The 23,426-nt window shown below is 40.3% G+C and overlaps 2 protein-coding genes across 3 annotated transcripts in view; one reads left to right on the top strand and one right to left on the bottom strand.

The window, feature by feature from the left end:
• The window catches only part of LOC308500549 (uncharacterized protein), a 158,734-nt gene that overhangs the window by 99,578 nt on the left and 35,730 nt on the right, over positions 1–23,426 (top strand). The gene's annotated exons all lie outside the window — the stretch shown is intronic.
• Positions 10,012–23,426, bottom strand: part of LOC308500544 (guanylate-binding protein 6-like) — a 30,676-nt gene continuing 17,261 nt past the window's right edge. Inside the window, exons 6-11 of one of the 2 annotated variants that reach the window (XM_081055600.1) lie at positions 16,075–16,320; positions 15,071–15,351; positions 14,182–14,394; positions 13,051–13,153; positions 12,506–12,699; positions 10,012–11,497 (exon numbers count right to left, since the gene is read on the bottom strand). In XM_081055600.1, the coding sequence (XP_080911726.1) occupies positions 11,270–11,497; positions 12,506–12,699; positions 13,051–13,153; positions 14,182–14,394; positions 15,071–15,351; positions 16,075–16,320 (1,265 nt within the window). In that variant the 3' untranslated portion in view covers positions 10,012–11,269. The remainder of the gene's footprint in view (positions 11,498–12,505; positions 12,700–13,050; positions 13,154–14,181; positions 14,395–15,070; positions 15,352–16,074; positions 16,321–23,426) is intronic. The other variant, XM_081055601.1, reaches the window with a different exon arrangement.

The raw sequence follows: 23,426 nt of genomic DNA, 5'->3' as shown, positions 1-23,426 counted from the left end.
TACATGGTGACAGATAACAGTCCAGTTTTATTCTTTTGCACGTGGCTATCCAATTCTGCCAGCACTATTTATTGAAGAAGCTGTCTTTGTTCCATTGTATGTTTTTAGGTGCTTTGTCAAAAATTATCTGTCCATATTTATGTGGTTTTATTTCTGGGTTCTCAATTCTATTCCATTGGTCTATGTGTCTGTTTTTCCGCCAATACCAAGCTGTTTTGATTATTGTAGCCCTGTAGTACAAGCTAAAGTCAGGGAGTGTGATACCGCCAGTATTGTTCTTTTTTCTTAAGGTTACTTTGGCTATTCGGGGTCTTTTGTGGTTCCAAACAAATCTGATGATTTTTGTTCTATTTCTTTAAAAAATGCCATTGGGATTTTGATAGGGATTGCATTAAATCTGTATACTGCTTTGGGTAATATGGCCATTTTAACTATGTTGATTCTTCAAATCCTTCAATTCTTCAATTTCTTTCAAAAAAGGTCTTATACTTTTCAGCATATAAATCCTTCACATCCTTGGTTAAGTTTATTCCTAGGTATTTTATTCTTTTTGCTGCAATTGCAAAGGGAATTGTTTTTTGTATTTCTTTTTCTGAGATTTCATTGTTCGTATATAGGAATGCAATGGACTTTTGTACATTGATTTTGTAGCCAGCAACTTTACTGTATTCGTTGATTGTTTCTAACAGGTTTTTTGGTGGAGTCTTTAGGGTTTTCTATATATAGCATCATGTCATCTGCAAAGAGTAATGATTTAACTTTTTCATTCCCATTTGGATGCCTTTTATTTCTTTCTCTTGCCTGATGGCTCTGGCAAGGACTTCCAACACTATGTTGAAAAGCAGAGGTGATAGGGGACAGCCCTGTCGTGTTCCTGAACGTAGAGCAAATGGCTTCAGTTTTTCACCATTAATTATGAGATTAGCTGAGGGCTTGTCATAGATGGCCTTTATTATGTTAAGGTATTTTCCTTCTATACCTATTTTATTAAGTGTTTTAATCATAAATGGATGTTGTATCTTGTCAAATGCTTTTTCTGCATCAATTGATATAATCATATGATTTTTGTCCTTTATTTTGTTTATGTGATGTATCATATTGATGGATTTGCGGATGTTGAACCATCCTTGTGCCCCAGGGATGAACCCCACTTGGTCGTGATGCATAATTTTTTTAATGCATTGTTGTATTCGATTTGCTAGAATTTTGTTTAGGATTTTTGCATCAGTATTCATCAGAGATATAGGTTTGCAGTTTTCTTTTTTTGTGTTGTCCTTACCAGGGTAATGTTGGCCTCATAAAATGAGTTAGGGAGTACTGACTGTTCTTCAATTTTTTGGAAGAGTTTGAGCAGGATTGGTATTAGATCCTGTTTGAAGGTTTAGTAGAATTCACTAGAGAAGCCATCTGGTCCCGGACTTTTGCTTTTGGGAAGGTTTTGGATGACTGATTCAATTTCGTTACTGGTGATCGGTCTGTTTAGATTTTGCAGTTCTTCATGGTTCAGCCTTGGAAGGCTATATGTTTCTAAGAACTTGTTTATTTCTTCTAGGTTATTGAATTTGGTGGCATATAGTCTTTCATAGTATTCTTGCATGATCCTTTGCATTTCTGTGGTGTCCACATTAACGTCCCCTTTTTCATTTCTGATTTTATTAATTAGTGTATTCTCTCTTATCGTAGTGAGTCTAGCCAAGGGTTTGTCGATTTTGTTAATTTTTTCAAAGAACCAGCTCTTTGTCACATTAATTTTTTCTATTGTCTTTTTGTTCTGTATTTCATTTAGTTCTGCTCTGATTTTTGTTATTTCCTTTCTTCTGCTGACCTTGGGTTTCACTTGTTCTTCTTTTTCTAGTTCTTTAAGGTGTAACATGAGGTTATTTACTAGGGATTTTTCTTGTTTCTTGAGATAGGCCTGTAATGATATAAATTTCCCTCTGAAAACTCCTTTCGCTGCATCCCAAAAATTTTGGTAGGATGTATTTTCATTGTTATTTGTTTCTATGTATCTTTTGATCTCTCCTCTAATTTCTTCTTTGACCCAGTCGTTCTTTAAAAGTATGTTGTTTTATCTCCATGTATTTGTGTTTTTTTCCTGCTTTCTTTTCGCAGTTGATATCAATTTCAAAGCCTTGTGATCAGAGAATATGCTTGGTATGATTTCAATCTTCTTAAATTTGCTGAGGATGATTTTATGTCCCAATATATGGTCTATCCTTGAGAATGTTCCATGTACACTCGAAAAGAATGTATCATCTGATGTTTTAGGATGAAGTGCTCTATGTATGTCAATGATGTTCGTTTCATCTAATGTGTCATTTAGGGCTGCTATTTCGTTATTTATTTTCTGTTTGGATGATCTATCCATAGCTGTCAATGATGTATTGAAGTCTCCTAGTATAATTGTGTTTGGGTCAATATCTCCCTTTAGTTCTATTAGTAGTTGCTTGGTATATTTTGGTGCTCCCTGATTGAGGGCATAAATATTGATGACTGTTATGTCTTCTTGTTGTATAGTCCCCTTTACCATTATGAAATGTCCATCTTTGTCTCTTGTTACCTTTTCCACCCTGAAGTCTGTTTCATCTGATATCATGGCTACACCTGATTTTCTCTGGGTACCATTTGCTTGGAGTGTCAATTTCCACCCTTTCACTTTGAATCTATGCTTGTCCTTGTAGCTGAGATGTGTCTCTTGGAGACAGCATATGGTTGGGTTTAGTTTTATGATCCAATCTGCTACTCTGTGCCTTTTTATTGGTGAGTTCAGTCCATTTACATTTATGGTGATTATTGATATGTGAGGATTTCCTGTCATTCTATCTTTAGTTTTCTGGTAAGGCTGTGTCTCCATTGTTTCTTTGCCTTTTTGTTGTTGTCTATTATTTCTGTGTGATGGTATTCTATGATGTTTCCCTCTGTTTTTTCTTTTATTACAGTATACATTTCAGTTCTAGATTTTTTTTGAGTGGTTACCCTTAATTTTATGTAAAAGAAAGTTTGATATTTAGAATATTCCATTTTTTTCAGCACGCTTACTTTCTCCATTCCCAAATTATGGTTCAGGCCTTTACTCTCCCCCTTTTTATGTTTTGGTTGCCACAAATTGTCCCTATTGATGGTTGTCAAATAGCCTCCTTCAGTATTTCTTGTAGTGCAGGTCGTGTATTAGAAAATTCCCTCAGCTTCTGGAAAGGTCTGTATTCCTCCTTCATATCTAAAGGATATCTCTGCTGGATATATTATTCTTGGCTCATGATTTCTCTCTTTCAATAGTCTGAATATTTCGTTCCACTCCCTCCTGACTTTTAGAGTTTCTGCTGAAAAATCTGATGATAATGTAATGGGCTTTCCTTTGTAGGTTACCGTCTCTTTTCCTTGGCTGCCTTGAGGATTCTTTCTTTGGTGTTAATTTTAGACAGCTTCAATACAATGTGCCTTGGAGAAGGCCTGTTGGGTTTGAGGTAATTAGGTGTTCTATTTGCTTCTTGGATTCGAGGATCCACTTTTGTCCACACGTTTGGGAAGTTCTCATCAACAATTTGTTTGAATATATTGTCTGTTCCCTTCTCTCTTTCTTCTCCTTCTGGTATGCCCATTATTCTTATATTGCTCTTTCTGATAGAGTCAGAAAGTTCTTGTAGAATTCTTTCATTTCTTTTAAGTCTCAAGTTTCTTTCTTCTTCCATCTGTGTAATTTCCAGGTTTCTATCTTCGATGCCACTGATTCTTTTCTCCATCTGGTCAACTCTACTACCTAAGCTGGTTATTTCATTCTTAATTTCTTCTGTTGAGTTCTTAATCTCCAGAAATTCCATCTGGTTCTTTTTTAAAATTTCAATCTCTTTCGTAAAATGCTCATGTTGTTCTTTGATTGCGTTTCTGAGTTCATTAAATTGCCTTTCTGTGTTTTCTTGCATCTCATTGAGTTTTTTCAGAACTGCAATCTTGAATTCTCTGTCATTTAAGTCACATATTTCCATATCTTTAATTTCCTTTTCTGGAGACTTTTCACTTTCTTTCTGAACTGTCTTTTCGCCTTCGTTATTCAGGGCAATTACTTATTTATTATGTCTCTTCCTAGACATCTACAGGAATGGCTTCTGCAACAGTTTGATAGGAAGTCTTTCTTTTGTTTTCCAATACGTGTTGGTAGAATGTTTTATTTTCTCTCCGACCGCAGCCTTTTTTTTTCTCTCTCTCATACCGTAGTGCTATGTTTTCTCTGCAGTATTCCAGCTTCTCACACAATGGGGGGATTCCGTGGGAGACGGGTCTCTCCTCTGTTAACAGTTCGCCTGGGTCATAGGGTGCCACGTCCCTGTGGGGGTGCAGAGAGCTTTTGAAGTTCCAAAGCTCTTTCTGCACCAGATTCAGAGCACGTATGTTTCAGCAGTTTGTTTACTCCTGCAGGGATCCGCCCAGATAGGTGGAACCAGGGGCAGGGTGAGTCGTGAGAGGTGGCCCAGAGAAATGGCTGCGACCACCACCACAGCCGGTCCCGCTTCCACAGCTCCCTCCCCTTTGCCAGAACTAGTTGGGCTGTGAATCTGTTCTGCGGTTCACAGTTCTCAGAACAGCAAATATCCTGTCCTTTTGATCTGACACTGGTACTGTTCCGCTTCTAGCACTGGGCAGGTGTGGGCTGGGTGAACTCTGGGAGGGTAGGAGGGGGCGGCTAGTCTCAGTGCCTAAGGCTTCCGTTCTCTGCTCGGCAGTGAAGGCTTTAACCACCGTTTTCAGCCTTCTTCCCTCAGTCTTTTCTCCGAAGTCTCTGCCCTGAGGGCTGGGTTCAGCCGTGTTATATGCTGCTCCCTCAGTCCTGTGGGCCATAAGCGGAGCCCTAGCAGTCCGAGTCCTTCCCTCTCCTGCAGCTGCAGTAGTACTGGGATGCAGTGAGTTCGGAGCACTGAGCTAGGTCTGTGTCCTGCGCCCGCGCGGCTCTGTCTCCTCACTTCTCCCTTCCCTCCTCCCCCACTTGCGCTATTGTCCCACCTTTAGGTGAATTCAGTAGTGGGCCTCTTCGTCTTGCCTGTGTCCTGTGCAGGGAGTCCTTTGTGGAGTTATTGTTGTTCGATTAGTTGTAAATTCCAGGGGAGCTTTACAGAGGCTCACCTCACGCCACTGTTTTTTGATCGTTCCCATATCTGGGCTATTGTAGGTAATGGTGTAATGCATGTAAAAGTGCACACATCTTTTCAAATTAGTGTTTTTGTTTTCTTCAGGTAAATACCTAGGAGTGAAATTGCTGGGTCATATGCAGTTCTATTTTTAATTTTTTGAGACATCTTCATACTGTTTTCCATAGTGGTTGCACCAGTTTATAATCCCACCAACAGAGCAGGAGGGTTCTCTTTTCTCCATATCCTCATCAGCACTTGTTATTTGTTGAGGTTCTGGTAATAGCCATTCTGGCAGGTGTAAAGTGGTGTCTCATTGTGGTTTTGATTTGCATTTCCCTGATGATTAAAGATGTTGAGAGGGTTTTCATATGTCTGTCAGCATCTGTATGTCCTCTTTGGAAAAATATCTGTTCAGGTCCTCTGCCCATTTTTAATTGGCTTTTTCTGTTGTTGAGTTATATGAGTGTCATATATATTTTGGATATTAACCCCTTATTAGCTACATAATTTCCAAATATATTCTCCCATTGGGTAGTTTGTCTTTTCGTTTTGTTAATGGTTTCATTTGCTTTATAGAAACTTTTTAGTTTGTTGTAGCTCCATCGGTTTATTTTGCTTTTTTTGCCCTTGCCCAGGGATATATATTCAAGTGATATCACTAAGACTGATGTCAAAGAATTTATTGCCTATGTTTTCTTCCAAGAGTTTTATGGTTCTGAGTCTTACATTTAAATCTTTAATCCATTTTGAGTTTATTTTTGTCTATGGTGTAAGAAAATGGTTCAGGTTTTTATTATTATTATTATTATTATTATTATTTTATTATTATTTAGTGTTTCTGTCCAGTGTTCCCAACAACATTTATTGAAGAGTCTGTCATTTCCCCATTGTATATTTTTGTCATATATTAATTGCCCATATAAACAAGAATTTATTTCTGGGGTCTCTATTCTGTTCCATTGATCTATGTGTCTGTTTTTGTGCCTGTATCACAATTTTTTGAGTTTTGTAATTTTTTGGTATAATTTGAAATCAGGAATGCGTGATACCTCCCATTTTGTTCTTTTTTTCTTAAGAATGCTTTGGCTATTTGGGGTCTTTTATGTTCTATATAAATGTTAAGATTATTTGTGCTAGTTTTGAGACGAATACCATTGGAATTTTGATAGGGATTGCACTGAATCTGTTATTACTTTGGGTAGTATGGACATTTTAACAATATTAATACTTCCAATTCATGAACACAGTATATTATTCCATTTACTTTACTCTTCTTCAATTTCTTTTTCAATGTCTTATAGTTTTCAAAGTCTTCTACCTCCTTGGTTAAATGTATTCCTAGGTATGTTATTCTTTTTGATATAACTGTAAATGGGATTTTCTTAGTTTGTCCTCTGATCACTTGTTATTAGTGTATAGAAATGCAACAGATTTCTGTATATTAATTTTGTGTCCTGCAACTTTACTTAATTTACTTATTAATTCTAATAGTTTTTGGTGGAGTCCATGAGCTCACATTAAATAGGTTTATTTGCTTCTGATATATACTCAGACCTAAGATGGAAAATCACTCTGATTAGTGCCTTTTGCACTAGCCTCCCTCTGGGGTTCTGGGCTTCAGAGCCACAAAGTCCAATCCGTGCTCTGTGAGAGACTTTGCACATTATAATTGTTTCCCCCAACCCATTTATTAAGAGACCTGCATCAGGCCATGAACGTAATGTACATGTGTTGGATCCTTAGGATTCAAAAATTAGTATCTCCTGAAGAAGCATGCCATTTTACATCCAGGAAATATAAATTAGATTGACGCTAAAGTTAAGACAGATTTGTTAATTCCTATTCCAATCACTAGCCAGATCTCAATCACTAGCCACAAAAGAAAAAAAAATCACTATTACTGCTTACACAATATTATTTATTTTTAAGGTCATTATATATTATAAGCTTATAAAGAAAAGAGCTTTATCTGTCTTGTTTTTTTTTTCCTTCACAGAGCCCAGGAAATGATAGGTATATAATGAGAATTGAGAGACAGTCCAAATAAATTAATCTAATAGTTAATACATATAGAATAGATATATAAAATTAATTAACTAAAAAACTTTTTTCTTTTTGTTTTTAAATTCATGGTGTATTAGTTTCCCATTGTTGCTATAACAAATTACCACAAATTTAGTCTCTTAAGGCAACACTAATTTCTTTTATGGTGGTGGAAATCAGAAGTCAAAAATGGGTTGGCAGGGATGCTTTCCTTCTAGAAGCTCTTAGGAAGAATCTTCCCTGACTTTTCTAGCTTCTGAAGGTGCATTACATTTTTTGGTCCTTCTGCATTTTCAAAGACAACAGTGTAGTATCTTTCAATCTCTCTCTTTCTGTAATCACCTCACTTTCTTTCTGGTATTTACCCTCCAGATTCCTTTTTTACAAGGATCCCTCGGATTACAAGGGCCTGCTTGAATCGTGCACCCATCTCAAGATCACATCATCAAAATCCTTTTACCATACAAGGAGACATATTCACAGGTTCTGGTGATTGTATGTGGACATCTTTGGGGAAACATTACTCAGCCTACCACATAGGATGTCTCTAACCTAAGGGATTAGAACATCTGTTTAATTTGAACTCTCAATGGGAACAGATATTTCTGTAAAATAGCTTGCTTTTCCATTGAACCTTACAATTTATTGGCCACATATTCATTACTGTATGGTTTCTCTTTTAAAAGGGAGTCTTTGTTCTGAAGCCAGTCTTTGTTCTAAACACTTAAAATCACCGCTGGGTAAAACAGTTTAAAATCTTCAGTGCTGACATGTTAACAACCTCACAGAGGCAGATACTATGACACCCAAGATCACAGAGGAGGAGACTTCACCAGAAAAGTTTCTTTTATTCTGCTAGCTTTTAAACCATCTTAGAGATCTTTTTTTTAAAATTATTATTATTCTGGTTTCTAAAATGCAAACTACCTATTACCTCCTGGGACAGTTGAAGAGTTCATGTAATTCTTGCAATTGAAGACAATTGTGATGTGCCATACTTCTGTCTTTACAGGGGAAGCTCTTTAGCGAATTCCATGCCTAAGCATACTCAGAGGGGATGCACAGGAAAATTACAAACTGTCCTCAGATGAACTTTACTATCTGATTAGAAACAAATATTAGACCCCTGTTAGTTGTACCAGGGAAAAGATTCAGTTACCTGGACTTATGTATCTCTACTTCGGGGGTAGGGGGGGTGGGTTCGCAGGGTAGAAGGGAGGGAGGGAACGAGGGGGGCAGGGGGGGGTGTTTATGACTCTATCTCCAGTATCTGGGTATCAATGACAAGTTGGATCTTCAGTTAGTATTTTTTCTGAGCTATCTTGTTGCCTTGGTTATTCATTGCAATCACTGATTTACTATTTCTCTTCCTAGACATCTACAGGAGTGTCTTCTGCAACAGGTTGATAGGTATGCGAAGAGCTTTTGGAGTTCCAAAGCTCTTTCTGCACCAGATTCAGAGCCCGTTTGTTTCAGCAGTTCTGTTTACTCCTGCAGGGATCCGCCCAGATAGGTGGGGCCAGGGGCGGGGTGAGTTGTGAGAGGTGGCCCAGAGCAATGGCGGCGACCACCACCACAGCCAGTCCTGCTTCCACAGCTCCCTCCCCTTTGCCGGAACTAGTTGAGCTGCGAATCTGTGTCTGCGGTCCACAGTTCTCAGAGCAGCAAATATTCTGTCCTTTGATCCGACACTGCTACTTTATCGCTTCTAGCACCGGGCAGGTGGGGGCGGGGCGAGCTCTGGGAGGGTAGGGAGAGGGCGGCTAGTCTCCGCGCCTAAGGCTTCCGTTCTCCGCTCGGCAGTGAGGGCTTAAACCACCGATTTCAGCCTTCTTCCCTCAGTCTTTGCTCCGAGGTCTGCCGTGAGCGAGCGTTGGGTTCAGCGGTTTTGTATGCTGCCCCCTCAGCCCTGTGGGCCGTAAGCGGAGCCCTAGCAGTCCGAGTCCTTCCCTCTCCCGCAGTTGCGGAAGATCCGGGCGCAGCGGGCTCCGAGCACTGAGCTAGGTCTGTGTCCTGTGCCCGTGCGGCTCCGTCTCCGCACTTCTCCTCTCCCTCCTCCCCCGCTCGCGCGATTCACCCACCTGGAGGTGAATTCAGTAGTCGGCCTCTTCGTCTTGCCTGTCTGCTGTGCAAGGAGTCCTTTGTGGAGTTATTGTTGTCCGATTCGTTGTAAATTCCAGGGGAACGTTACAGAGCCTCACCTCACGCCGCCATTTTTTTTTTTCCCAGTTAGTATTTTTTAAGTGTTTGGATATTCCTATTTCTCCAGTGCATATATACCTGAGTAAATGGTCAGTGTACCCTGGGAGTCGGGGGAGAGCCGGAAGAATAATTTTCATTATTCTTGTCCTAGAGTTCCAGTGTCCTTCTTCCTGAGGACCCAGCTTCTCATTCTTAAGGTACTCACTCCTCCAGGTGATGAGTTTGAGGTCTGAAATTGGCTCAGATCAAGGCTAGGGATTGTAACAATTTATTGGGACTATAAAGTAATAGCCTCCTCATAAACCATCCTTGACTTCATTGATTGTTTTTTCCCTATCCCTCTTGATCATATTCTATTCATCATCTTCTGCATTCTCCATGATCAGGCTTAGCTCGCAGTCACTCCAACCTTGCTGCTGAACTATCACTGCATCAGATTGACTCCTGATGCTTCTGATCTCTCATCCTAGTTCTGCAATGGCATGTTGTCCCACCCAGCCTGGCATACAACAGAGAGGCCACGAGTCAATATTTTAAGGATAAAGGGATCCTTTTTAAAAGTACATGTTCTTGTTTTTGGTAATTCTGCTTCTAATATCTTAAAGGTGTAATTCAGAGACAGAAAATAGAAGGCACTCTAGCTGAGATTTCAAAGGATCACCAGAAACTTTATACCTTACGTTTGAAGTAAATACAGGGATTTGAAAAACCAAAGCCAAAATGAAAACTAAATTAGCATGCAAATTTTGTGTTTTCCAGTACTCTAATTCTTAGCCTTAAAGCCCTTATTGAACTGGCTGATGTCATTTTGAGAATCAATCAACAATTTATCATCTAGTGGTCAAATTCACATTTTTATTAGTATCTGTTATTAGTATTACATTTTATGCCTTTTTATGAATAAATAATACAAGAGTTCTTTACAAAATTCAAAAGACAGAATACATAAGGAAAATTGCGTGTCCCTTCTACTCCTGATCCCACCCATGTTAGTAGTTTTCATGAATTCTTTTTATTTCCACAGAAAGCACATTACACACAGTTTTGCATGTCATTTTTTTTACCTTAAAATATATTTTGAAGGTTGTCCTATATTAGTATATATAAACGCCATTGTCAAATTATTTAGCAGCTACCTGGAATTTCACTACACGCACGTACTAAACTTTGTATTACCAATCTTTCCATCAAAAACAAAGCTACAATGGATTTCATTTGTGTGTGTGTGTGTGTGTGTGTGTGTGTGTGTGTGTGTATGAGAGTAATTTTGCACATGTATTTTCCTAAAAGTGAACATGGTATGTCAAGGCATAAATATATTAACATGTAAGAAATATTAGGACAACTTCTTGACAGAAATTGTCCAACTTATACTCCCATGCAAGACACTCTTTTTCCATACCTTTCTAACACAATTTTCTATCAGTTATTCATCCTTGTCCATCTGAGAAGTGAAAGGTAATACCTGGTAGTTTTAGTTTCATTTTCTAATTATGAGTAAGGTAAACTTTTTCTATAAAGTGCCCCAAAGGAAAAATTTTAGGTTTTGTGGGTTGTACAGTGATTGTTGCAACGACTTCACTCTATTGTTGTGATATGGAAGTAGCCATAGACAATATGGAAATGAAGGGGTGTGGTGGTGTTCCAATAAAACTTTATTTACAAAAACAGGCATCAGGACAGATTTAAAGTTTGCCAACTGCTGTTATAAATAGTTGCTTGTTTTTCTCTTTAAATGAATAAAACCAATACTTAATCTATCTAATGTGTGTCAGGCACTGATATACTCTAGTAGGCACTTTTTATGTTTACAATTTTTCTGATTGAAATTAAAAAAATCATGCACACCAAAAATAAGACACCGCATATATCCACGTTCTATAATTTCCTTAAAATAAAAGCTAATCCTCTTTAAACAGTGAGCCGAGCCACCTCAGACCCTTATCAACCAGCTTAGCAGGCGCGGATAGGATTGCAGATGCTTCAGTAGCAAGATGGTCCAGGGTTCGTGAAATCCAGGGAGTTTTCTCCTTCTCAGTCTTCTCAACCAAATTTCTCAGACGATTTATCTCAGCCTCCATCTCCTCAGATTTCTTCCTAAATCCTTCATTAAGCAAATCCTCTTGGATCTGAAACAAAGGGCATGGAAAGAGGGAAAATCCCCATTTGAAAATCCCCATTTTCCTCAAGAGTCAGATTTCATATAGAAGCACGTTATTAAATTGCCTTTATGTTACACACAAAAGTATTCTCTCTTTTTAGATCATCAAAGCATAATAATCGAAGCAGATAATGTCTTCTGGGTTAGACCTGGACAATGAGAGAAAGGATAGTTTTCAACCTTGCTAATATTCATGCACCATTAGGGTCATGCTAGGTTAGTAAGCCAGGCATGAGGACAAATGCAATAATGTGTGCCAACCAAAAGTGTGGGTTGGGAGGCAGCTAGAGGTCCACTGGCACAAATTTTCAGTCCCACTTGGGATGGCATGATCACCCATATTGTGGAAATAAGAGGAAACTTATAAGCTGATCATGGAATCTGATGTAAACATTTCTAGATGGGGAAAAAAGAGAATTCCCCCAATGCTATGTGGTGACCTGAACAAGGTATGGGCATACCTGGAGATAACTGTGACAAGTTTTGAAGGTGTCAGTTCCCATATTTCTAGGTCTGGACGTATCTGATGGTTTTAGGCCAGCATAGATCCAAATCAGAGTATTTGCTGTTAGGGGGGCTCCTGATAATTGACAGTGATCTTGATCAAGCATCCAGTTGCTGCTTATATCAAAACACCTGGTCAGAATATGTCCTTGATAATCTTTGAAATCCTGTTTAATTTGGGCTCCATGAGAACATCTTGGAGTCACACTAACATAGCAACTAAAACCTTGGAGAGGTTATTTATATTCTCTACAGGCTGGAAGGGGCCAGGTTAGCTTGGACTTTCCAGAGTCTGAGCGTGGAACAAAACTCAAAGGCCTTTTGCAAAGCCAGGATTCAGGACTTTGGATGAGTCAAAGGCAGTAAATGGCAGTAGTGGTTCTTTTTAATTTTGCTTTAACTTTCACCCATTCCTTCCTGATTTACCAGGGCAATCACCATCAGCAACGACTGAGGCTGTGGCCAGACTTACTTTCATCTTGTGTTCTAGTATCCTTGTTTGTTCTCCCAGAACATTCTCTCTTTCCCTCTCCAGCTTTTCTCTCAGTTGGATGATGTTTTCCTGGATACTCCTATGTTGTGCCTCTATGTGCTGTTGCTGCTCCTGGCATTTCTGTCTTAGCCACGCCTGTTCCTTCTCAGCTGCCTCCTTCATGGCCTGCTCCGCTGCCCCAGGAAGGTTTTAAAAAAAAAGAGAGAGAGAGAAGAAAGTAACAGATCAGGCCTAGGCGCTACTACCTTGAGATTAGAGAATAAATAAAATTTGAAAGAGAGCATGAGGTATCTCAGAATTCACCCAGTAGCTACACCATCAAGAGCAGTCTTGAGAATGTGATGGAAAAGGTCTTGACTGTCCGGCTGATGTACAACCACACTCTGCTTGTTATTTTCAGATTTGGCAGAGTGTGCATTCCACAGAAGGGGAAACTCGTTGTTTTGGAAATATCTTCATTCGATCTGTCAGAGGGCAGTGCAGGAACCTCCCCACCCCACTGAGAGTTGGGTCCTGCCCCATACCTGCGAGGGCCTTCTCCCTTTGGGTGAGGGCTTTATCTGTCTGCAGGATGGATTTCTCTATTGTCACCTGTGACTCAAGAAATTTCTGGAAGATTTCTTTTGCCTGAGGAATCAAGAAGGAACAAAGAACTTAGATTTCCAATGAGATTTGTTCTGTGCAAACAAGTCCATTTGTGTTAGTTTTACTTTCTGCTTAAAATGCTCCAGGATCCCATAAAAGGTGTCCAAGCTCCTTACTGTGATCAGGGACTCTCCATATCTCCTTCCAGTCCCTCTTCTAGCACTACTTCTTTACACATGCTCTAGGTGTCAGCCAGTCAGAATTATGTGCCCAATCTCCTGGTGCTTTTATGTGTTTGCATGTTTACATGGGATTCTTCCTTTCAGAGACCATCTCAACCTGAACAACATGTACAAATACTTCAAAATTTACATCCCCCTGCTCTTCTGGAAGTTACCCTAGGCTAAAAGCCCAATGTGAAATGCAGACTTTATGCTGCTGATCTCCCTTGCCACTTGCTATATGTGTAACTTCACGAAAATTATATAACCTGCCTATGCCGCCTAGATCACATCTATAAAATGCACATAATAAAAGTAAATGTTTCATAACATTTTGGGGGAATTAGTAAACATGTTAAGAGAAAGAACTCAACACTATGCCTATAGGCAATAAGAGTTCAATATGTTTGTATTATTATTATTATTATCATTATTATTATTATATTTATTACCATCGCCAGTGCAGCCTAGGGGTCACAGGTTCATAAGTGTTACCACTCCATATGCAACTGTCTGTTTATTTGAACCTCTCTCACTTTGATCAGCCTTGAGTGAAAAGATTTTGACTTTCCATCATAAATCCTCAATACTTTGTACACTATGTGTCATGTTGTTAGATGGAGAAATGCATAACTTCTGTCTTTCATGGATTTCAGAAATTCATACTCATTTTTGAGACTAGACATTTCTATTCTACTTAGGAAGAAAGAAATAGAGTGAACCTTAAAAGCTAAAGCTGTCATGCTATCCCCATGCTCTCTTATTATCCATAATTGGTGCTGTCCTCTCAGATTTTCAGAAGACCCACCTGACTGCTGTGTAGGAGAACCACTTCCCCTTCTTCCTCACCTTCACTCCTTTGCCGGGCATTTGCCAATAGTGCCGTTCAATCCTGTCCTTTTCTTTCCTGTAGAGCTTGTGCCCTCCAGAAACAGAGAAAGTTCCTTCTGAAATACTTTCCATTAGGTCCGTTGAAAGTTGATCAAGTTTAGCCTGACAGTATTTAGCAGATGCCTCTTCGTTCTGCAGCAAAATACTCTCCTTCTTATTCTTTAGGATTTCCTGCAAGGGAAAAGTAGAGGGATGTCATCAGAAGAAAGGAACGGAGGAAATAAAATTTCAAAGAATCTATTAGCTGGGAGGTCTGTCCCATTAAGAAAAAGCATTCTAGTGGAGCAGTACAAGCAATGTAGCAGGAATCAAGAGATTCTCCCAACTCTGAAAACTCTCTGCAAGACCCTGCTAAATCTTCTTAACTTCCCTGGGCCACATCTTCATCTGTGAAATGTTGAGGTTACATTATCTATCCTTTGTAGCTCCTTGTAATTGTGCGTACTATGATTCTATCTTCAATAATATAATGACACAACTAAAATGATACAAATAGTGACCTATTAAGAGAGTCTGTCTAAGGAAATCAAGTGTCTAGGATTAGAAGTGCATATACCTAGAGAGCAACAAGCTCAGAAATGACATTGAGGAGTTCTAGAATCATGCCGTAATCCACGAAAGGCGAAATCAATGATGATTTTTGCTTGAGAGATAAGGCAGATCCTGAAAAGCTTCTTTCAGCTTTGAGGAAAACAAAGGCAATATAGTCCTCCAGAGTTTTCCCTCTTATGGGAATCCAGACTACTTAACCCTTAACATGAGATGAGCTGTGAGATGACTATGTAGAACTTTAGGCATCATTCTGGCAGGGTAAGAATTAGGAAAGACAAATGCTAAGACAAAGTACCATGAGCTTCTTCTGGAACTCCCTCTGGTCATCCTTGAAGGAGCTCTCCATGAAGATTTCAATGGCTTTCCTCTCACAGGCTGCGTGCAGGTCCAGCAGCTCCTGGAGCGTGTCTGTGGGGAACCTCACTCGCTGGGCCATCTGCTCACTGTAGTGGTCGGCTGCCTTCTGCACAGCCGCTGAGTTCTCAAGCTGGGCCAGAGTTGTCACTGCATTCTCCAAACAAGGAACCGACCCTTTGTTGATGGTATCCACATAGGTCACCACCAGAGTCCCCAGCCCTGAATAAAGCAGGAACTAGGGATAAATATCAATTTAACACTCAATGAGATCCAAGATTCTGAGATTAGAATTCTGAAACCACACACACACACACACACACACACACACATACTTACTTCTATCATCACCTTCGTTTTCACAATTACTCATTATTCTGTTGTTCTCCAGGCCATTACATTTTTTTTAAAAAATGTTAAATATCTACCATCATCTAACATAATCAAAAGTGTCTGTGAAAAATTATTTCACATTACGCAAATTAGGAGAAAAATAGACTACAAAGGTAGAAAGATTAAGCAACATAATTCAGATAAAAACCATTCCCGATTCTTAAGCTTTCAATGGACTCTCGGGACTCAAAAAGTAATATTTATTTTGGACTGGTTTAAACTCCCAACAAGTCTTTTTGAGAAAAACACTTATTGTGTAATTCTTCCCCCGAAGTGATAACATACTCTGTTTTTAGTGGTTTTATCATTAATTGGGTTTTCTTTTTAAATGTGGGAACACAAGATGTCAATGGTAATATTTGGAGTTTGGGAAAGAATTTGTTAATCCCATGACAAGAGAAAAGTACTAACATACATAAATATTTCTTTTTGGGGCGTGATATAAATATACATTTTTATATCGAGTGAAACAAAACTACTGAAGAACACATAATTAAATAGCCAACACATATTAGACAACTCAGAAATATGGTTTTGGAAAAGAAGACTCACGATTCCCAGTGACCTTGACTCCTTTCCTGAGGGTCTTGGTCTTTGCATGGGTGTAGATATAAGAACAGAAGTTATCTGATTGTTTTCGGAATTTAGGATCCAGTTGGCTTTCCAAAATATCCTCAACATGGGCTAGGAGCTCCTTATCATTTGTTGGCCGGTCAAAGACAAAACACTTCCGTTTGGGAAAAAAATGCCGGATACATTCCCTGAGTATGTTGGAGTTTTTAAGTTTGGGACTTACACCTGGGGAAGAGGAAAAATACAGTTATAGTCAGCACAGTCTTGGGACAAGACAAGATTTTTATGACTGGGGATTTTCGATCTTTGGAGTCTTCTATGTTCATAGAACCCCCTTGAACATTTTCATATAAATTGCTAATCAAACTCATATGAATGACATATTACTGGAGAGAAATTTTAGGAAACATCTGTCCCAGGAAAAGAAACTTATCCACAGAACCAAATATGGTGCCTGCTTTATCAGATGTTTATCAAATGAATGATTTAACAAGTGATGATCAAATATCAATTTCTGGTCTACTCCAACGCCTATTGGAAATAAACTGTAGGAAAAAAATAAAGAGGTACGATGAACAAAGATAATGGAGTAATAATTAATATAGGATATATGATACCTTGTTCAGTTACGGAAAACTTTGATTAAATTCACATGTTACAAATAAGACTAGCTATTTTTCATAGAAATTCTGATGACTAGATGTTACCTAAATATAATTTGAAAAACTCACCGCTACTCTATAAACACATTGGTTTTGTCAAATGCTTACCAACCTAAATGCAATTCATTAACATAATTTTTTGACATAAAATATTAAAACAATGAATAAGTGTGTTAGAATTAAATGGATGATATGACAAGGGAAGAAAAATGAAGAATCTGGCTATTATCAGAAATAATAAAAAGTTATTCCAGTTCAAGACGGTGTTGTGGGAAGACCCTCAACTCACCTCCCACAGATACATTGAATCTATAGTTATGTAAGGAATAATTTCCTTTAGGAAAAAAACAGCAACAAAAAATCCCTAAAAACTGGTGGAGCGATCCATTCACATCAGGCAAATGAGAGGGAATCCACACTGAATTGGGTAAGGAAAGCTGAGACACAATCTTGCCATAAACCACATCCTTGGCACAGCAACCCACAGTTAGGAGGGAACTCAAAACCCAAAGCTTCTCTTGAAGAATGAAGGGTTTGTACCTCACATCAGGAACCCCAAATTTTAAGATTGGCACTTGAGAAATGAGCCCCAAAACATCTGGCTTTGAAAATCAATGGGTCTCACACCAAAGAGACCCATGGGGCTGTGGTGAGCTGAGAAATAGCTCTTAAAGGACTTGCATGTAGAGTCCCTGCCCTAGGGCTCAGCACAGAAACAACCCTTGGGAAAGAGTTTATGTGACCAAAGAATTATTTGCTGATTTTACAGCATTGGTCTAAGGGACAAGGGCCTGTTAAGATACTCTCTGGGGATGGAAGCTGGTGGGTGCCATCTTCTTGCTCTCCCTCTACTTTGCTAAACGCAGTGGGAATCATCACTTTTTATTTTTTATCTTTTTATTTGTTTTCCATTTATTTTCCTTTCCTCTTTCTTTTCTTTTCTTTTCATTTGTTCTTTTTCCAGTGGATGCTATCTTTGCATTCCTTTGCTTCTCTCCAGCCAGTGGACACTATCTTTGCATTCTCCCTCTGCCGTGCACCAGGAGGACAACTTCTTTCCAGGAGGGCAACTTCTAAATGTGTCTGATACCCTGGTTTTCATATTTGGTGATTGTGGGGACAGAGCCAGGAGGGCAGTTTCCAGGCTCTCGGCCTTACGTGGAAAGGTGCTGGCTCAGGTAGTAAATGGCCATCAACAGTGATTGGATGGCCATCAGCTGTGGCTAGTTGGCCATCAGCTGCAACCAGTGAACTGTTGGCCACTAATATAACTGCTGTGGCTGCGCTAGCAGAAAATGGGGGCTAGCGAGAAGATGGTGGCTGAGCTAGCAAGTGGCAGAATGTGGATTGCGGTTGGCAGCAAAGCGGACAGCAGGTCGCACGTCGTGTGAACCCAGCCTCCAGTGAGACCATAGTGGTATGTCTCCCCTACCTATGGCTCCATGGGTGTTCCTTTTTGGCCTAGCCATATCCTGCGTTCTTATGTGGGGAGTGGGAGCAGAGACCCTGCCGGAGATCCTGCATGACAGTGACTCACTTTTTGTGGCATGCATCCAGGAGACTCCCCATGATTGCCTGACTTTGGAGGCTGGGGGTGTGGGGCTTATGTTACTGTGTCCCACAGGATTGTAATAATCAGAGACAGTTCTTGGCAGACTGCCACTCCTGGAACACTGCACAGATAGGCTGAAACACACTCCCAGTCTTTCTGAAAAAAAGAGTCTTATTTGCTTGTTCAGGATCTTTGGCCTTAGGGGCAGGCTTCTGGTTTGGTACACTTTTAGGGGACTATGGAGGTGCTTCCAAGGAATGAGGGCTGGTGGACACAATCTTTACACAATTCATCTGCCTTATTCCAGTTCACTTGTATCTTCCAGAAAGGAGCTGATAACCTTGTCTGGTGCCCTGAATTTTGTGGCTGATGCCAGGGGACACGTCTACATCTCCTGGGTCTGGTGGCCAGTGGGACTGACACTTGTGGGTTCCATTGGGCTGTAACTAATGGAGAAAGAGTTTTTAAACAACCACGACCCCCAGGGCACAGCAAGAGGCACAGACCAGGAGCTCAGTCCTGACAAAAATGCCTGTTAGCTTACCTTCATAGCTGCAGTCTCAGGGGTAGGTTTCTCATTAAACAAACATCTAAGGGCTGACTGTAATCCTCTCCAGAGACCTCAGAGGGCAGGCACTATATTCATGCTCTTTCTATGCCACACCCCAGAGTGCCATCAACTCATGGAAGGGAGTTCTTATACGTCAGGTACCTCAGTTTTTACATTTGGTGCCCTGATTTTTGTGGCTGCCACCCTGGGGATACTCCTTAATTGCCTGGACCCTGTGGCCAAGGCTTGGTGTTCCTGGATACCATGGGACTATAGAAATCAGAGAACAGCGCGTGGCAGGCTACCACACCCAAGACACTGTATGGACAGCAGATTGAAACACACCCCCAGTCTTTCTGAAATAAGAGTCCTACTTGCTTGTTTTGCAGCTTTGGCCATAGGGGCAGGCTTCAGGTTTGGCACACATCTAGTGGTTGTTGAGGTGCTCTCAGGGAACATAGGCTGGGGGACACCATCTTTGTGGTCTTGCTCTGCTTCGCTAATGCTTACCAGCATCTCCAAGGAAAGAGCTTATCCATTAGTCTGGAATTCCAGCTTTTGTTACTGCTGTGCAGGATACATCTACAGACCACCTGGCTCTGTTGGCCTGTAGGCCTTATGTTTGCAGTCTCATGAGACTTTATATTTGCATCTTTAAAGACTGCTGTCTGAGGGTCTGACTTCCAATCACCCTGAATCTAGGTATTGACAGAGCTCTCCCCTTTGGGACACTATTAAAAACAAAAAGTAAACCAGAGGGTAAGGGGGGTGGGGGGAGGGAGATGAGGGTGAGGGGGATCAAATATATGGTGATGGAAGGAGATCTGACTCTGGGTGGTGAACACACAATGGGATTTATAGATGATGTAATACAGAATTGTACACCTGAAATTATGTAATTTCATTAACAATTGTCACCCCAATAAATAAATAAAATAAAAATAAAAATAAAAAAAAACAACACAAAACAAACAAAAAATAAGCTGCTTGGACAATCGCAAAGGTTTGAGTGGCAACCCACAGTTAGGGCAGGCTTGAATGATAAGGTTTATCTTCTACATGAGACCAATACTTCAAGGACAGGAGAGGTGGTGATTTCATCTAAAGCACAGAAAACAACACAGAGCATCAAACAAGATGAAGAAAACAAGAATATGTTCCAAATGCGATAACAAGATAAAACTTCAGGAAAAAAGAAACCGAATGAGCTGGAAATAAGTAATTTACCCAATAAAGAGTTCAAAGTAATGGTCATAAAAATGCTCACCAAATGACAGAAAAATGGATGAACGCTGTGAACTTCAACAAAGAGATAGAAAAAATAAGAAAGTGTCCAACAGAATTCACAGAGCTGAAGAATATTATAACTAAACTGAAAAATATACTAGAAATATTTAACAGCAGACTAGATGAAGCAGAAGAAAGGTTGAGTGAATTTGAAGACAGGGCAGAGGAACTCACCCACTCAGAAAAGCAAAAAGAAAATAGAGAATGGTCCAACATGATGGCATAGGAAGACCCTTAACACACCTCTTCCCACGGACATACCACATATAGACCTACATATACGAGGTCTGACAATGAAGTTTGCGAACTTGCCACCATGCACTTACATTGGCAACACTGTACAAACAGATCAGTAAGGTTTCATAACCTTGGTGTATCAGTGTTTCACAGCTGTATTCATGTTGACGTGTGGTAGTGTCTTGAATAAAGAGTGTTATTCATTATTGTTGCACATTTTTGCGTGCCATCGCAAGAATGTCTGAGCTTGAATTAGAGCAACAAACATTAAAATTTTGTTAAACTTGGCAATAAGGGATGTAACATCAGGGGCATGTTAGTCTAAGTTTATGGAGATAATGCCATGAAGAAAATGGCAAATGGATTAAATGTTTTTCTGAGGGGAGAGAACATGTCACTGATGAAGAGAGGTGAGAGCGGCCAGTAATGAGCAGAACTGAGGAAACCATTGCAAAAATTCATCAAATTGTGCGTCAAAAACTTCAGCTGACTGTAAGAAGCATAGAAAACCAAGTAAACATTGATAGACAAACAGTTAGGAAAATCTTAACTGAAAATCTTGGCACAAGAAAGGTGTGTGCAAAAAAGGCCCTGAAAGAGCTCTTGCATCACGACAATGCACCAGCTCACGGCACTGTCTGTGAGGGAGTTTTTAGCCAGTAAACAAATGACTGTATTGGAACCCTCCCTACTCAACTGACTGGCCCCCAATGACTTCTTTTTTTACCTAAAGATAAAGGAAATGTTGAAAGGAAGACATTTTGATGATATTTTGGACATCAAGGTAATACGATGACAGCTCTGATGGCCATTACAGAAAAAGAGTTCCAAAATTGCTTTGAAGAGTGGACTAGGTGCTGGCATCAGTGCATAGCTTCCCAAGGGGAGTACTTCAAAGGTGACTGTAGTGATATTTAGCAATGAAGTATGTAGCACTTTTTCTAGGATGAGTTCACGAACTTAATTGTCAGACCTCGTAGAGCAAATCCTTTTGAAGAACTGAGGGCTGACTGAACAGCTTCTGAACAACAAATAGAGAAGGATCACACACAGAAGGGTAGGAAAGATGGAGATGTGGTACCCATGTGAACCCGTCCCAGACAGGGTAACCTGCAGTAGGGAGGGATATCACTGAGGGGTTTACACAGGCAGAACTGTCTGCTCTGGGGCACAGAAAATAACAATGATTTAAAGGGCAGCTAGACTGTACATTAAAAAAAAATACTGGGCCGGCCCGGTGGCTCAGGCGGTTAGAGCTCCATGCTCCTAACTCCGAAGGCTGCCGGTTCGGTTCCCACATGGGCCAGTGGGCTCTCAACCACAAGGTTGCCGGTTCAACTCCTCAAGTCCCTCAAGGGATGGTGGGCTCTGCCCCCTGAAACTAAGATTGAACATGGCACCTTGGGCTGAGCTCCCCGATGGCTCAGTTGGTTGGAGCACATCCTCTCAACCACAAGTTTGCTGGTTCGACTCCCGCAAGGGATGGTGGACTGTGACCCCTGCAACTAGAAACGGCAACTGGACCTGAGCTGCGCCCTCCACAACTAAGACTGAAAGGACAACTGGAAGCTGAACGGCACCCTCCACAACTAAGATTGAAAGGACAACTTGACTTGGGGAAAAAGTCCTGGAAGTACACACTGTTACCCAATAAAGTCCTGTGTCCCTTCCCCAATAAAATCTTAAAAAAAAAAAATACTGATGACAAGGTGCTTACCAAATGTTTGAGGAACTATAGGAACTCTCCAGGATATGTTACAACTTTCTGGGATCAGCAATGCCATCAAGCATTGTTTATATTCAGTGTTTATATGAATAGTGGAGGCAGAACTTGGTACAAGTGCTCTATCCGGGCAGCAAGGCCTACACAACATGCCCTAGCACCACCTCAGCCAGCACTGGCTACAACCCTGGCCAGCAGCCCCCAGGGCACACCCAGGTCATGTGCCCTGGGACACCTCAGCTTTCCAAAGTAATCACTCCCTGAGTGAACTTAGCCAATAACCACTGCAGCCCAGGTCAGCCAACTTCCCAAAGTGCCCCAAGAGCCTCACATCCCAGGCTGCCTCAGGCAGTATCTGCTGCAATCTCAGGACACCCCTGAAGCCCTGTACCCCAGGCTGCCACAGCCCATATCTGCTTCAGCACCAGCCAGCCAGATTCCCAGGGGACCTTAGGCATGGCACAGATCCACTGCAGTTGGCCTATTCAAACCACCCAGTTCATGTAATCTACGCAGATGTTGTTCCTTCAAGATTGGGAGAGACAGGTGTTTTGTCCAATTCATGTAAACAAACACAGGAAGTCAAGCAAAATGAGAAGATGTAGGAATATGTTCTAAATAAAAGAACAAGAAAAAAATAGAGATAATTAATTTGCCAGGTAAAAAATTCAAATTAATGGCCATAAGGATGTTCACTGAATTTGGGAGAAGAATAGAGGAACTCAGTGACAATTTCAACAAAAAGTTAGAAAATATAGTAAAGAACCATTCAGAGCTGGAGAATACAATAAATGAAATGCAGAATACACTAGAGGGAATTAAAAGCATATTAGACAATATAGAAGAACTAATTAGTGACTGTCCCCGAGGACAGAATTGTGGAAATCAACCAATGAGAAGCAAAAGAATAAAAAATTTTTTAAAATGAGGATGATTTATAAGACCTCTGGGACAACATCAAGTGCACTAATATTCATTCTATAGGGATTCTTGATACGAGAGAAAGGGACAGAAAGCTTATTTGAAAATGTAATGTCTGAAAACTTTCCTGACATGGGGAAGGAAGCGGACATCCAAGTCCAGGAAGCACAGAGTTCCAAACAAGATAAACCAAAAGAACCCACACAAAGATATTATAGTTGAAATGGCAAATGTTAACAATAAAGAGACAATTTTGTATGCAGCAAGAAGGAAACTAGTCACACACAAGGAAACCCCCATATGGCTATTAGCTGATTTCCTAGCAGCAACTCCAAGGGCCAGAAGGGGGTAGCCAGATATATTTAAGCTGCTGAAGGGAAAGAACCTACAATTCAGAAT

Source organism: Rhinolophus hipposideros (assembly GCF_964194185.1).
Source record: "Rhinolophus hipposideros genome assembly, chromosome: 8".
Lineage (NCBI taxonomy): Eukaryota > Metazoa > Chordata > Mammalia > Chiroptera > Rhinolophidae > Rhinolophus > Rhinolophus hipposideros.
The sequence above is the reverse complement of the archived record's forward strand: the minus strand, read 5'-3'. Positions and strand labels throughout refer to the sequence as shown.